Source organism: Salvelinus alpinus, chromosome 29 (assembly GCF_045679555.1).
Source record: "Salvelinus alpinus chromosome 29, SLU_Salpinus.1, whole genome shotgun sequence".
Lineage (NCBI taxonomy): Eukaryota > Metazoa > Chordata > Actinopteri > Salmoniformes > Salmonidae > Salvelinus > Salvelinus alpinus.
Window position 1 is genome coordinate 17,251,802 of NC_092114.1, and position 15,823 is coordinate 17,267,624.

Here is a 15,823-nt window from a genome sequence, read left to right on the forward strand (position 1 = left end):
GTCAGTTACCATTTTATTATTAGTGTTATACTGATCTGAGTTCAGCGTTTCCAAAGGAATAGTTTGATAAGCATGATGCAAAAAAACACCCCAGAACAGGAGTCTCCAACTGTTCTCCTGGAGAGCTACCCATCCTGAGCAGGATTCTGCTCCAGCCCTGCTCTAACACACCTGGTCCTGCTAAACAGCTGCTCCTCCTCAACACCTTGATTGGTTAAATTGGGTGTGCTAGAATAGAGCAGGGTTGGAGAAAAACATTCTCCAGGAGGAGGGTTGACCACCCCAGCTTCTAGAACCTACCCCTGGTTACAGAGTCTTTTAGAGTTCTCTGGCTCCAGAGTCTTTTAGAGTTCTCTGGCTCCAGAGTCTTTTAGAGTTCTCTGGCTCCAGAGTCTTTTAGAGTTCTCTGGCTCCAGAGTCTTTTAGAGTTCTCTGGCTCCAGAGTCTTTTAGAGTTCTCTGGCTCCAGAGTCTTTTAGAGTTCTCTGGCTCCAGAGTCTTTTAGAGTTCTCTGGCTCCAGAGTCTTTTAGAGTTCTCTGGCTCCAGAGTCTTTTAGAGTTCTCTGGCTCCAGAGTCTTTTAGAGTTCTCTGGCTCCAGAGTCTTTTAGAGTTCTCTGGCTCCAGAGTCTTTTAGAGTTCTCTGGCTCCAGAGTCTTTTAGAGTTCTCTGGCTCCAGAGTCTTTTAGAGTTCTCTGGCTCCAGAGTCTTTTAGAGTTCTCTGGCTCCAGAGTCTTTAGAGTTCTCTGGCTCCAGAGTCTTTAGAGTTCTCTGGCTCCAGAGTCTTTAGAGTTCTCTGGCTCCAGAGTCTTTAGAGTTCTCTGGCTCCAGAGTCTTTAGAGTTCTCTGGCTCCAGAGTCTTTAGAGTTAGAGTTCTCTTCAGTCTAAAATGACCATGACATTCTTTTTGATCCTCATCTTTTGTTAAAGAAAAATATGAAAATAGAGTTGACGGAACATTTAGGCACACTATAGACACGTATTGTACACAGATATGCACACGGTTCATTATCATAGATTCATAATGTACTAGGAGATCCCGGCTTTTCATAGCAACGCTTCATTCAAATGTACATGATGCTTGCTGTGTTGTCTCAGATTGTGTTCCTCCGTTAGATTCTGTGCCCCGTTCATTTAATGATTAATACAACGCAGGACCATGTTGACGTGGGGTAAACCCTGTGGACATCAATAGCCGAGCCATCCTGAATGGGAGAGAGTGGAGGCTTTAAAGATGACGTCCTGTGGGGTTCCCCTTGTCACCTTTCCTGTCCGCGGACAAATATCCACTTCCTTTTAAAAGTCACACAGCTCAGATTTCATGTCCTCACACTGCCAATCAAGGTCTAGAGCTGTTCAGTGCCAGCCAATCACAGCAGACGAGGGACAGTTCCATCCAATGGCAGCAGTGGAATGGAGCTCTGTTCGGCGAATGAAATAACTCCGTTACTTAGCAGTGATTTTACAGAAACATGGCTTTCCTGCGATTTGATTGGACAGATGACCCAAAGTCTCTCCTGTCATTGGTTCATACAGCAGTGAATCATTTCTGTTCACTCGCCAATCAACAGGTTCATATGCATAATAAGTCCTTCCACCATATCTCTAGAGCAATGAACTATAGCTTCCCGTCCAGAGGCTTTAGCTCGACTGGCTAGATCACTCTTCACTCTTGCTGACACATCGGCATGGAAACCACATTCATCAGGAGTAAAAAATAATAAAAAAATACGTATAAAACGAGTCTGCAATTAAAAGTTGATTTTTTACAACGGAATGTTGGGTTAGAATTTCTTTGGGAAGGGGGGGAACTCTTTCACCGTTTCTACAATCTTTCCAAAACAGTATAGTTTTCCATTTTTATACAATTATTCAAAAACTCATGGATCAAATAAAAATATTGCACAAAATGAAATTTTCTCTGAATGAAAGTGTGATAAAGCAGGGATATCAGTGTGTTTTCTCTTTGTTACTTAGTGGTATGATACTATAGCATGGGCCCACACTGGCACAGTGTCTGACTGGGGAGGGCTGCATCTTACTGCCACACGCAGACACACACACACACACACACACACACACACACACACACACACACACACACACACACACACACACACACACACACACACACACACACACACACACACACACACACACACGCCCAGCGAGTACATTCTACTCGACAGACAGTTGCTTCTACAGACAGCAACATTTACAGTCTGCCCTGTCATTTCATTCTGTCTCCAAAATGTAGTGGATTACTATTAGACTGTGTCAGTCCATTAGAACGGGCCATTTCAGGCCGTTACCCGGGCCGTTACCCGGGCCTTTACCCGGGCCGTTACCCGGGCCGTTACCCAGGCCGTTACCCGGGCCGTTACCCAGGCCGTTACCCAGGCCGTTACCCAGGCCGTTACCCAGGCCTCACCGGCAGGGGAGCTGTTCATTCTGCTTTCCACATGATTAACATGAAGCACAGTAGAGCTGTCCAACATCCCCGTCAACAAAAACAAACAAACAGTTAGAGCTGTGGTTGTCATGGCTACTGACAGGCGCATTAAAAAGGGGGAGTGGACTTTAGATCAAACTCAGCCTCCTCGTGTCCTAGAGGATTATGACAGGACGATGATGTCACATTGACAAAACGTGACAAACAAACGCCTTGCAGAACCGGATGTGGTTGACACTTCCCTTCTCGCTTTCATGTCTCACTACCCATGGCATCCTCTATGCCATATTCCCCCCTCCCCTATCAATCTATTTCTATATCGGTACATGTATTTCTGTATACGTGGCCTGGTATCAGGAAGTGAGATCACCTGCTGGGCATATCAGAGCAGCTCTCCCAGTCTGACAACACATCTACTATAAAACAGTTAGCATAAAACAAAAAATAAAACCCAAATCAGTTTGTTCGTGCTACATGAGTGTGTTTGTGAGGCACGTAGGGGAAGTGGAGAGCAGGGCAGAGTTAACAACTAGGATGGTCCCAACAATCCCTTCTAGAGAGGGCAGAACACACACACACGTGCGTTAACCTCGTCTCAACAGCACACACACACCCCTCCCCACAACTCTCCTCCCTCTTCTCTCACGCCGTGCGTCACCTGGTACCCTGCCTGGTTTCAGTCTCCTGTCACCTCTTCAGGAAGGTGCTCTTGACTTTCTGTGTGTATCTGGCTGTGCGCGGCGAGCGGGAGTGCAGTTTGACAAACAGCTCAGGGAACTTGTAGTGAGGGAACATGGTCTCCAGAAACCCTTCTAGCAGCACGTAGACCAGCCGACGATTCATTGGTCCGTGTTGGAACATGTCAAACACACGCAGGATTCCCTTACGAGTCGTATCCGCCCCGATGATGTGCTTCATCTCATCTGGAAGAGGAGGACAAATGGCTGATTAATACTGAACAAGTTTGTTCAGTCTGTGTGTGTTTACTCTGTGTGTGTGTGTGTGTGTGTGTGTGTGTGTGTGTGTGTGTGTGTGTGTGTGTGTGTGTGTGTGTGTGTGTGTGTATTAGTTACCTGGCATGATTCCCAATAGGTTGGTCTTGGCCGCGACCCTCGTCCTCATGCGGATGTTCTTGTCCCTGCGTGGTGGAGACTCGGCCAGGATTCCGTTGGGCCAGTACGAATCCCTGCACAGTTGCGGGACCACAGAGTTACTGATGGGCTTTCTAACCATTCACACGCAGCGATCTGATGGTGTGTGAGTGTGTGTGTGTGTGTGTTACCGGAACTTCTTGACGTAGTCGGCCACCTGTTCTGGAGCTGTCATGAAGTCCACATGATCCACGATCTTCCTGCAGAGACCAGAGGCAGACAATAGTCAGATCTCCGTATGTGGCGCTGATGAATGTGTGTGTGTGTGTGTGTGTGTGTGTGTGGTACCTGTTGATAGTGTCTCCGTATGTGGCGCTGATGAATGTGTGTGTGTGTGTGTGTGTGTGTGTGTGTGTGTGTGTGGTACCTGTTGATAGTGTCTCCGTATGTGGCTCTGATGAGTGTGTGTGTGTGGTACCTGTTGATAGTGTCTCCGTATGTGGCTCTGATGAGTGTGTGTGTGTGTGTGTGTGGTACCTGTTGATAGTGTCTCCGTATGTGGCTCTGATGAGTGTGTGTGTGTGTGTGTGTGTGTGTGTGTGTGTGTGTAGTACCTGTTGATAGTGTCTCCGTATGTGGCTCTGATGAATGTGTGTGTGTGTGTGTGTGTGTGTGTGTGTGTGTGTGTGTGTGTGTGTGGTACCTGTTGATAGTGTCTCCGTATGTGGCTCTGATGAGTTGCTGCAGAAGGTTCTTGATGTTCCTGCGAAGCCACTGGTTCCTCTCCTTCAGGTCAAACACCTCATCCATCAGCAGCAGCATCACACGCAGGGGGATGTTATCATCCACCTGGAACACACACACACACACGATGCCAAAGTGACCAATTACACCACTATAAAGCTTTCACTTATGAAGACGTTTCAGAGCAGAGGGCCCATAAGCTGGTGGATCCCTGTGGGGGGGGGGTTGTACTCACGTTGTCGTCCAGCTGAGCTGAGACTCGGCAGTGCTCTGGGTCAAAGTCAGACTTGGGGAGCAGTGGAGGCACCTGGACACCAGACATTACAGAGTTAAATTATGGTTAAATTATGGTCAGAGTATTGTTAGAGTATGATTAAATTATAGCCAGAGTATTGTTAGAGTATGGTTAAATTATGGTTAGAGTATGGTTAAATTATAGCCATAGAATTGTTAGAGTATGGTTGGAGTGTTAGAGTATAGTCAGTATGGTTGGAGTGTTAGAGTATAGTCAGTATGGTTGGAGTGTTAGAGTATAGTCAGTATGGTTGGAGTGTTAGAGTATAGTCAGTATGGTTGGAGTGTTAGAGTATAGTCAGTATGGTTGGAGTGTTAGAGTATAGTCAGTATGGTTGGAGTGTTAGAGTATAGTCAGTATGGTTGGAGTGTTAGAGTATAGTCAGTATGGTTGGAGTGTTAGAGTATAGTCAGTATGGTTGGAGTGTTAGAGTATAGTCAGTATGGTTGGAGTTGGGGCTGTTGCAGAAAGACCCCCCCCCCCCCCCCCCCATCAACATCGACGGGGCTGTAGTGGGGCGGGTTGAGAGCTTCAAGTTCCTCTGTGTCCACATCACTCAGGAATTAACATGGTCCACACTAGGGTTGTTACGGTGACCGTATTACCGCCACACCGGCGGTCACGAGTCATGAAGGCAGTCAAATGTCACGTGACCGTTTAGTCACGGTAACTAGGCTTCTCCGAGCTCTGATGCTGCTGATGGTCATTAGTAGCCTACTGAACTTGTTAACTGCCTGGTACTCAGCACTCTATTGTCCCTCTAATCACTCTGACATCAATGCAAATGGAATGGAAAATCTAGTCAAACACTTCATGAGAGCCATGAGCTCATGTTGCGCAACATTTCTATAGGCTATGCAGCTTTCTATAGGCTAGGCCTACTATATTTCTCAACTTTCCTAATATTAAGCACATTGCTCATATTTACAACAGGATTTTAGCCTACCTGACTGGCATGAAAATGAACCACAGCAAATGTCACACATATATATTATTTAGTATATGTAAAGACAATATTAAATCAAGAATAGTGTGATGGGTGACAATATTAGTCCATCGCTGGCGAGTTGCCCATCTGTAGCGAATTACGCATTGTCTATCACTAGCGAATTACGCATTATCTACCACTAGCGAATTACGCATTATCTACCACTAGCTAATGATGGATTATCACCAACGAATGATGCATTATCTACCACTAGCTAATGGTGGATTATCACCAAACGAATGATGCATTATCTACCACTAGCTAATGGTGCATTATCTATCACTAGCGAATGATGCATTATCTACCACCGGTGAATGGTGCATTATCTACCACCGACGAATGGTGCATTGTCTACCACCAGCGAATGGTGCATTGTCTACCACCAGCGAATGGTGCATTGTCTACCACCGACGAATGATGCATTATCTACCGCTGACGAATTACGCATTATCTACCACCAGCGAATGAAGCATTACCACTAGCGAATGAAGCATTACCACTAGCGAATGATGCTTTATCTACCACCAGCGAATGATGCTTTATCTACCACCAGCGAATGATGCATTATCACAAGTGAATGAAGCATTATCACTAGTGAATGAAGCATTATCACTAGTGAATGATGCCCAGCTTAAGGCAAGAAAAAAAAAAATCCATGTCTGTTGTACCCTTCTCACTAAGTGCTGCGTGCTCTCTACCACGTGATCTTTCTCACAGGCTACAAGTGAAGATGGACAACGGGGACGCAACTGTGTGCGTCCTTATCCAATTCTGAGGTATTATATATATTAAAGATATTGGAAGAACTGGCCACATTTACTTTGTCAGCCAACAAGATGAGTAGAACTAACAAACAGCAGAAGCACCAGCCTACGTCAATCTACTATCCCCCATAGTACAAAAGTTGTCCTGTTCTATTCTGTGCAATAAATAAATATTCCAAACATAGTTTGGGACAGTTGTGGGATGCAATAGATTAAAATTAATACAAATTAATACAACCACTACCATCAACAAAAACATGCTTTACACAATGTGTCTGATACAACAGACCAGAATGTTTAGCTTAAAATGCTGATCAACTATTAGGCTACTTCTTCACATTATAAGCGCAGCAGTGCGCACACGGCAGTAGGATATAAGTGCTTACTTTCCATTAGCAGGAAAACACCATTATCAAAAGTGAACGCAAATGCGATCTAGCATGTAATGCTTTTATTATGAAGGTGCATTTTTATGATGAAAATAATCTTCCCCAATCTTGAAATTCAAACGCTGCTTATGTTTTTGGCCACTTTAGTTGTGATACAAACCTTAACAAAAAATATAGGCCTATGGGCTAGGCTACATGAGGTGTGATACAAACCTTATTAAAACATATAGGGCTATGGGCTATGCTACATGAGGTGTGATACTAACCTTATTAAAACATATAGGCCTATGGGCTATGCTACATGAGGTGTGATACTAACCTTATTAAAACATATAGGACTATGGGCTAGGCTACATGAGGTGTGATACTAACCTTATTAAAACATATAGGACTATGGGCTAGGCTACATGAGGTGTGATACTAACCTTATTAAAACATATAGGCCTATGGGCTAGGCTACATGAGGTGTGATACTAACCTTATTAAAACATATAGGGCTATGGGCTATGCTACATGAGGTGTGATACTAACCTTATTAAAACATATAGGCCTATGGGCTAGGCTACATGAGGTGTGATACTAACCTTATTAAAACATATAGGCCAATGGGCTAGGCTACATGAGGTGTGCGACTATGATTCGAAAAAAGTAATGCTGGGTATCATTCACAAGTGATAATATGAAATAGATGTCATCTAGGCACTTAAATAGCGGATGGAGTGCGCTTTTTCCGTGATTCATTTTCATGCCAGCCAGATAAGCTATACTCCTGTTGTAAAGATAAGCAATGTGCTTAACATTAGGAAAGTTGAGAAATAAATATAGCAGGCCTAGCCTATAGAAAGCTGATGGCATCCTCCTCTTTTTAATAGAGGCCATCACTGTTTTCTCACACAATAGCATAGCCTATAGAAATGTTGCGCAACATGAGCTCATGGCTCTCATGAAGTGTTTGATTCGATTTTCCATTACATTTGCATTGATGTCAGAGTGATTAAAGGGACAATAGAGTGCCGAGTACCAGGCAGTTAACAAGTTCAGTAGGCTACTAATGACCATCAGCAGCATCAGAGCTCGGAGAAGACTAGTTACCGTGAATAAACGGTCACGTGACATTTGACTGCCTTCATGACTCGTGACCGCCGGTGTGGCGGTAATACGGTCACCGTAACAGCACTAATCCCATGTTGGCTGGGTTATGGTTGTACTAAAGTTGCAGTTAGGGTCCTTACCTTGAACATGGACTGTTTGATGTCCTGTCCCAGTTTCTCAGACATGCGTCCCATGTTGTCAGCAGCCTTGTTCATCCCTCCAGCCAGACTGTCTGGCAGGCCCTTCACAGCGTTGGACACGTTACGCATCGAGCTACGCAGTGGGTTCACAAACGTATCCATCTGAGGACACACACACTAGACAGGTGAGTTTGTGTAGTGAGATACCGTAGATAAGCAACTGGACTATCTGCAGTTGGGCAAGGTGAGTGTCTGTCTCTGTGTGTGTGTGTGTGTGTGTGTGTGTGTGTGTGTGTGTGTGTGTGTGTGTGTGTGTGTGTGTTTGTCTCTCTCTGTGTGTGTGTGTGTGTGTGTGTGTGTGTGTGTGTCTGTCTCTCTGTGCGTGTGTCTCTGTGTGTGTGTGTGTGTGTGTGTGTATGAACCTTGCGTGCGAAATCTCCCTTCCCCTTGCTGTACTGTTTATTCTCCAGGAAGTCGTAGACGTAGTGAACCAGAGTAGGACAGGCCTTCACCATCTCTGGATTCAGCAGCAGCTATCACGCAGACAACAGAGGAATGGTTATAGCCAAGTAAACGGGTGTACTTAAGGCATGACACAGTCCTTCAACACACTCTTACCTGTAGGTACGAGTTCAGGTCTTTTTTTCTCCTCTCCAGGAAGTCTCTGTCCATGTTGTTAAATGTCTTCTTCCCCGGGAGCTTCAGGATCGACGTCAAATTCTCAAACTGGAACACAACACACACAGGTTCCCGAAATGGAGGTACAACACACCCATAGAGGATCGATGGAGGCTGCATTTGGACAAAAGTCTGTTTTAGCATGGGGCAGCGCCATTGAGGATTCCACCATTTTGGAAGTAGTCAACTGGGTGGGACTTCCTATAGGTTAAGGAAGGTTCACATCATTCCATCCAGGTCATCAGGAGGGATCAGTTAATGAGTTGTACTTGTGAGCAAACATTTCATTACTGCAGGTGGCAGTATATCCCCAGCCTTGGCTTTATACCGGTTCAGACTATACACCCTCCAGCACAGTAGGTGGCAGTATATCCCCAGCTTTGGCTTTATACCGGTTCAGACTATACACCCTCCAGCACAGCAGGTGGCAGTAGCCACCTTTTCAGTTTACAAACTAAACTTATAAAATCAGAAGAATAAATGGACTACTTTAAAATGGAGATCGCCATCAATGGCGCTGCCCATGCTGACACAGAAGGTGCCATACCCATGCCATCTTTCCATATCTATGTACACACCTTAGTAGTCAGAAGCCCTTTTCTATAGGCACACACACACCAACACACTCATATTTACCTTGACCTGCTCCGTGATCCTCATGTGGAAGTCGTGGAAGTCAGAGTAGCGTCGGTAGGTCTTCCAGGAGTCTTCGCTGCCGTCGTGGTTACGGCGCAACACAGTGATGGCGTAGAGGGCGTAGGTCTTGCCGTGGTCGTTACACACCCCTGTAGCACCCAGCAGCCCCAACCCAGCCCCGGGAAGACAGGCATCAGATACTGATATACAGAGCCCAGGAGGGGTGAAGAGATGGGGGAGAGGGAGGGAGGGGTGATAGTACATAGGATGGGGCATATGCAGACAGAGGGTGCCGTGGGTAGTGAGACAGAGGGTGCCGTGGGTAGTGAGACAGAGGGTGCCGTGGGTAGTGAGACAGAGGGTGCCGTGGGTAGTGACACAGAGGGTGCCGTGGGTAGTGAGACAGAGGGTGCCGTGGGTAGTGAGACAGAGGGTGCCGTGGGTAGTGAGACAGAGGGTGCCGTGGGTAGTGAGACAGAGGGTGCCGTGGGTAGTGAGACAGAGGGTGCCGTGGGTAGTGAGACAGAGGGTGCCGTGGGTAGTGACACAGAGGGTGCCGTGGGTAGTGACACAGAGGGTGCCGTGGGTAGTGACACAGAGGGTGCCGTGGGTAGTGACACAGAGGGTGCCGTGGGTAGTGACACAGAGGGTGCCGTGGGTAGTAGGACAGAGGAAGGAAAAACAAGAAAAGTGAAAGGAAGGCAAAAAGGAAAAACAGAAGACTTGGTAAAGGTGATGGAATAAAGACATGGCGATGGAATAAAGACATGGTGAAGGTGATGGCATAAAGACATGGTGAAGGTAATGGCATAAAGACATGGTAAAGGTGATGGCATAAAGACATGGTGATGGCATAAAGACATGGTGATGGCATAAAGACATGGTGATGGCATAAAGACATGGTGATGGCATAAAGACATGGTGATGGCATAAAGACATGGTGATGGCATAAAGACATGGTGATGGCATAAAGACATGGTGATGGAACACTGACATGGTGATGGAACACTGACATGGTGATGGAACACTGACATGGTGATGGAACACAAAGACATGGTAAAGGTGATGGCATAAAGACATGGTGAAGGTGATGGAACACTGACATGGTGATGGAACACTGACATGGTGATGGAACACTGACATGGTGATGGAACACTGACATGGTGATGGAACACTGACATGGTGATGGAACACTGACATGGTGAAGGTGATGGCATAAAGACATGGTGATGGAACACTGACATGGTGAAGGTGATGGCATAAAGACATGGTGATGGAACACTGACATGGTGATGGAACACTGACATGGTGATGGAACACTGACATGGTGAAGGTGATGGAATAGTGACATGGTGAAGGTGATGTAATAGTGATTGTGTGAAAAGAAAAGTAACAGCAACATGAGATGGTGAGATAAGCGATACAAGCTGATGGTTAACGTGAGGAGATGAAGTCAGATCTGGAAGGGCGATGCAGAGGGCAGGAGGGGGCTAGTCAGGGGGAGGTGTTAGTAGGTCAAAAGGCTGACAACAGTTCTGGCCCTAAATTTTTTTTTAACTGTCACATCACTGTAAAATCTAAACAATTGCCTCCCCTGCCCAGCCCAATCAATCAAATCAATTAATCAAATTTCAAAACATGCTGGACATTTTATCATCCCTGATACTGTTGAATATTGATAACAGAACTCACTGACTGTCCTCTTGTAGTGTAAGTAGACAAAGCCACCTCCAGGCTCCTTACAGCGGCATGGCATTTTGACAGGGGAACGGTTTTAAGGCTACTACAGTCGTACACACACATCTCTGAATGAAACCACATTAGTGGCCAGTAGTCACACATGCAGGTGAGAGGACATGGATAGCTGGTTTACTTTCAGTAACACACTAGTTTACAATAAATTACACTACACCACAGACAATACACTCATCTGACTGGAGACTATATCACGTGTGTGTGTGTGTGTGTGCGTGCGTGCGTTCGTGCGTGTGTGTGTGTGTGTCCACCTGTATCAGAGATGAAGGCGTGTAGCTGTATATTGTCATCATGGCAGGAGTTCGACAGGTCATCCAGAGACTGTAAACAGAGGAGAGAAACAACCAGTCAGAACCAGAGATACTGCCAATCTTTAGACTAACATCCAATCAACACCTGTGATACTGTTAATCCCTGTACTAACAGCCAATCAAGTGCAGCGATACTGCCTGCTACTGTGACCTCTGCAGTAAAAGTCAACCATTTCTTAACTGGTGTTAAATGTTAACAACTCTACAGCAGGGTAGTTAACATCAGCTGTATACCAGTAAAACCTGTTGTAACAGCACTATGACTGGCTGTAGTGAATGACAACTGGTGTCTCAGGGGCTGACGAGGACTTACCAGATTAATGCTTCCTGTTGGAGAACCGTTGAACGATTCTGAAGAGGAAGAGAGGGAGAAAAAATAAAGGAAGCTATGCTAATGTGTCTGTAACCAGTATATAAGATATCTAACGGGACTGCCCCGGTAGAGCTCCTGATGTACTTGGTGCATTGAGTTGGTTAGAACCTCTCAAGCGAGCTGATAATAAAGAATGATTAATTTAAGATTGACTTAGAGTGTTTCATGTGTAGAATTTCCACGACAGTATATAGACATAATATGACATTTGAAATGTCTTTATTCTTTTGTGACTTCTGTGAGTGTAATGTTTACTGTTCATTTTTATTTTATTTTTTCACTTCTGTTTATTATCTATTTCACTTGCTTTGGCAATGTAAACATATGTTTCCCATGTCAATAAAGCCCCTTGAATTGAGTTGATATAGGACAACATTTACTCTTCACAGTCATGGAGAATGGTGTCAAACTCAATTTCTGGGGGGCTGTGTTCATTTTTAAAATATTTTTGTCCAATTAAGACCTAGGCAACCAGGTGAGGGAAGCTCCTAACTGATCAATGACCTTAATTGATTATTCAAGTACAAGGGAGAAGTGAAAACCCACAGACACTCGTCCCTCCAGGAATTGATTGTAACACCCCAGGGTTAAGCTATGCTAACAGCGTAGACAGAGTAAGAAGCTGTACTTACCTCCATCTCCGTCATCTGATCCTCTATAAGAGGGTTCTTTGAGCATGTCCAGTTCAGCTAACATCCTGATGTAGAGAGGACTCTGTCTGAACGACGGGTAGTACCTCTCATCACGAAGCATCATGTCATACACCTGCAACACACACACGGGCACGTACACGTACACACGGGCACACACACACACATACGGGCACACACACACAGGCACACGGGCACACACACAGGTCAGAACACGTTAATACTTTATTTGTATTGACAATGAAACATTAAGTACAAAGGTCTCCAATATCTCAGAGATGCTGGTTACAGTAGCTGTTACTGTTGATAGTCTGATAAAAATAGATTATTCAAACACAAACCCACCTTTCTCTGGATGTCGTCAAATATCTCTGGCGTGGGGTCACTGTCCTTCTGTAGCTTCTCTCCCAGTTTGAGAACAGACGCCTCGTCTACCTGCACCCTGGGGGACGTCTGGAGAGAGAGGGAGAGAGATTATACAATTGAGAGAACATTTGTGTGTTAAAGTGATACTTCAGGATTTTGCCAATGAGGCCCTTTACTTCCCCAGAGTCAGATGAACTCATGGATACCATTTTCATGTCTCTGTGTGCATTTTGAAAGAAATTAGCTCAATGGCTGGAAGTCTATGGGTATCCCATCGACTTCCAGCCATAGTCCCAGTCGGTATTCACATAATAATAAGGAATTCCCTCGACCACGGCCACAAAAAAAACGACAATCTTTCCTATTAACCCCCAATGTAAAAGAGGAAACTTCGCAGATGATTCTTTGATATACAGAAATAACAAAACATGTTGAAAAGAAGCTGTTTTGTTCAATGTACATGTAACCAGGTCAAAAATCCCATACTACGGTTTGCAATGCTCCCACGTAGGGAAATAGAGCCTGCGAAAAGAGCCCTGTGGCTTCAGGCTACTCAGCGACGTAGAGTGGGAAATGTGGGGAACCCGGTATCCATGTAGACTACATGTAGCTATGTGTGTGGAAAATATTTCCTCACAGGTAAGACTTTTAACTTGTTTAGTACAGGGCCTTTGTAACTCCTCATTACTTGTAGCTGAATAGTCTGTTTGTTTGGGTTGTTGGTCTTGGCTAGCTTAATGTTCTGGTCGGTAGCTAGCTAGCACTCACTCTGCTGTTAACACCAGCGTGAAAAGGGGCATGAGGGAAGCCCTACAATAAGGTTTTTATAAGTAGTGAGAACTCTAGGGAGCGGGCAATGTTGAAAAGTCATCTTTAGACATGTTGTACTTTTCTTAAATGTAGTTTTGTAATTTGACTAAAACAAGTAGTTGTTGTTGTTGTGAGCTAATGGGGTAACCACATGTTGTTTTCCCCAAAGGCGGTCAGGGACGCAACGTTCTATCTAATACGGACTATTGCACCAACGGCCTCATTCCTAAAATTGCGAAATATCCTTTTAAGTAAAGGTGTGTGTCGTGAAACTGTGTGTGTGAGTGAGACTGTGTGTGTGTGTGTGTAAGACTGTGTGTGTTACCTTATCAGATAAGTACTGTTCATACACCCCAAGTGCTGCAGCCTTCAGCAGTCCTTTAGTGTCTCCTCCCTTCTTTCCATCCTTCTGCCATCCCTCCATCACCTCAAGTTGTTGCTGGGCTGTTACTCGGTAGCCCTCCACTGTCAGCCAGAAGAACAGCTCTGCCTGGGCCCCAGCCGCCAGCATGTAGTCTATAGGAGAGGGTAGAGGTCAAAGGTTAGAGGTCAGGCTCAGCTGTTACTCTGTAGCCCTCCACTGTCAGCCAGAAGAACAGCGCTGCCTGGGCCCCAGCCACCAGCATGTAGTCTATAGGAGAGGGTAGAGGTCAAAGGTTAGAGGTCAGGCTCAGCTGTTACTCTGTAGCCCTCCACTGTCAGCCAGAAGAACAGCTCTGCCTGGGCCCCAGCCGCCAGCATGTAGTCTACAGGAGAGGGTAGAGGTCAAAGGTTAAACGTTAGGCTCAGCTGTTACTCTGTAGCCCTTCACTGTCAGCCAGAAGAACAGCTCTGCCTGGGCCCCAGCCACCAGCATGTAGTCTACAGGAGAGGGTAGAGGTCAAAGGTTAGAGGTCAGGTGTGGGTTGTTACTTTGAAGCCATCTTGTCAGGCAAAATAACTTTGCTTGCTTGCATGTCAGGACAGAGACAGTGTGGTGTGTGGTACTAACCCATAAAGAACTGCAGAGCAATGTTGTGCACCAGAATGTGTTCCAGTGGTATGATACACAGCTTGCCCAAGTTTGCCGCTAGTTTCAGAGCATCCACCTCCTACAGTACACAGATGGAAACAGACAGAGAGAGAGAAAAGGTGAGAACAAGTGAAATTGAGAGAGTACGAGAGGGGGTTTAGTACGTGTTACGCTTGACTCGTTTTCACTCCTATGTTTTACCTTCCCAGACTGTAGCCTCTGTATCCTGGTCTCACAGACCTTCTTCACAAACATCAGACTGTTAATCTGGTTCTTTATTACATTGATATCTGAGAGAGAGCGAGAGAGAGAGAGAGAGAGAGAGAGAGAGAGAAATGGAGAGGTAGAACGAGAGGGAGGAAGGAGGAGGATAGGGAGAGTGGGATATGGAGAGGAGTTAAGCGAAAAAATATGAATATTTTAGATTTTCAGGATTTTATGTTTACTTTGTTAAGTGTGGGGTCATGCATGTCGCTCTGTGTGTGTGTGTGTATACCGTCTCCTGCGGTGTCCAATGATCGTAGGTACTGTAGTTCCTCCAGGGCCTTGTCTTTAACAGCCTCCAGTTCAGACACTCTGTCTGTCAGCTTCAAGATGTTCATAAAAGCCTCGTAGTTGCAGCCAGAGTCCCGGATCTACACAGACAGGTTTCTCAATAGGTGCTACAACAGCTGTATTGATAACAGTTATTGATCTCTACCAACCACCCACAACTGGTTGATAAACAGTTTATATTGATACAATTGTTTTTTTTTTTTTTTTATATATTTCATCCATAGAGTGGTCCTTCAGAGGGATGATTGTGGAAATATATTTGACATTTTATCCAAAAGCATAATTGATATAAATTGGCATATTTATGACACTGTGGCCACAAAACTAACATTTCTTCAAAATAATAATATGAAGCTTTACAGCTTGCTCTGTAATACGAGTAGTACTGTGATTACAATAACATTTTTCTTATATTAATTGATGAATATTGAAAAATATAAACATGAATATTGAAAACAATATTTTTTATTTGCCACATTTTTCAATAAATTGTTGAACACAGTACAATTTAAAGTCATGGTCTTGAAAGGTGAAGGTGCATAAAGATGAAATATTATGGAGTCTAAAAAGAAGGCCTTGGTAAGGCAACAATGTCATAAATATGGCAATTTTGATAAATTATTTCGCAATAAGACCTTTAGATACAAATGTACATCAAGAATCTTTTCTCCAATTGACCATTCTATGGATAAAATCTTGTGAAAATCCCACAAATCTTGATATTT

General features: G+C 44.8%; 1 protein-coding gene across 1 annotated transcript in view; it reads right to left on the minus strand.

Annotated features, from left to right (window-relative positions):
• LOC139559173 (sorting nexin-13-like) overlaps positions 1 to 15,823 on the minus strand; it is a 51,439-nt gene continuing 35,616 nt past the window's right edge. Inside the window, exons 10-26 of the mRNA XM_071374940.1 lie at positions 15,040 to 15,178; positions 14,745 to 14,833; positions 14,523 to 14,622; positions 13,857 to 14,047; positions 12,701 to 12,808; positions 12,338 to 12,470; positions 11,646 to 11,683; positions 11,273 to 11,342; positions 9,267 to 9,415; positions 8,571 to 8,678; positions 8,375 to 8,485; positions 7,953 to 8,114; positions 4,520 to 4,591; positions 4,244 to 4,389; positions 3,732 to 3,800; positions 3,523 to 3,635; positions 1 to 3,372 (exon numbers count right to left, since the gene is read on the minus strand). Coding sequence (XP_071231041.1) covers positions 3,137 to 3,372; positions 3,523 to 3,635; positions 3,732 to 3,800; positions 4,244 to 4,389; positions 4,520 to 4,591; positions 7,953 to 8,114; positions 8,375 to 8,485; positions 8,571 to 8,678; positions 9,267 to 9,415; positions 11,273 to 11,342; positions 11,646 to 11,683; positions 12,338 to 12,470; positions 12,701 to 12,808; positions 13,857 to 14,047; positions 14,523 to 14,622; positions 14,745 to 14,833; positions 15,040 to 15,178 — 2,034 coding nt within the window. The 3' untranslated portion in view covers positions 1 to 3,136. The remainder of the gene's footprint in view (positions 3,373 to 3,522; positions 3,636 to 3,731; positions 3,801 to 4,243; positions 4,390 to 4,519; positions 4,592 to 7,952; positions 8,115 to 8,374; positions 8,486 to 8,570; positions 8,679 to 9,266; positions 9,416 to 11,272; positions 11,343 to 11,645; positions 11,684 to 12,337; positions 12,471 to 12,700; positions 12,809 to 13,856; positions 14,048 to 14,522; positions 14,623 to 14,744; positions 14,834 to 15,039; positions 15,179 to 15,823) is intronic.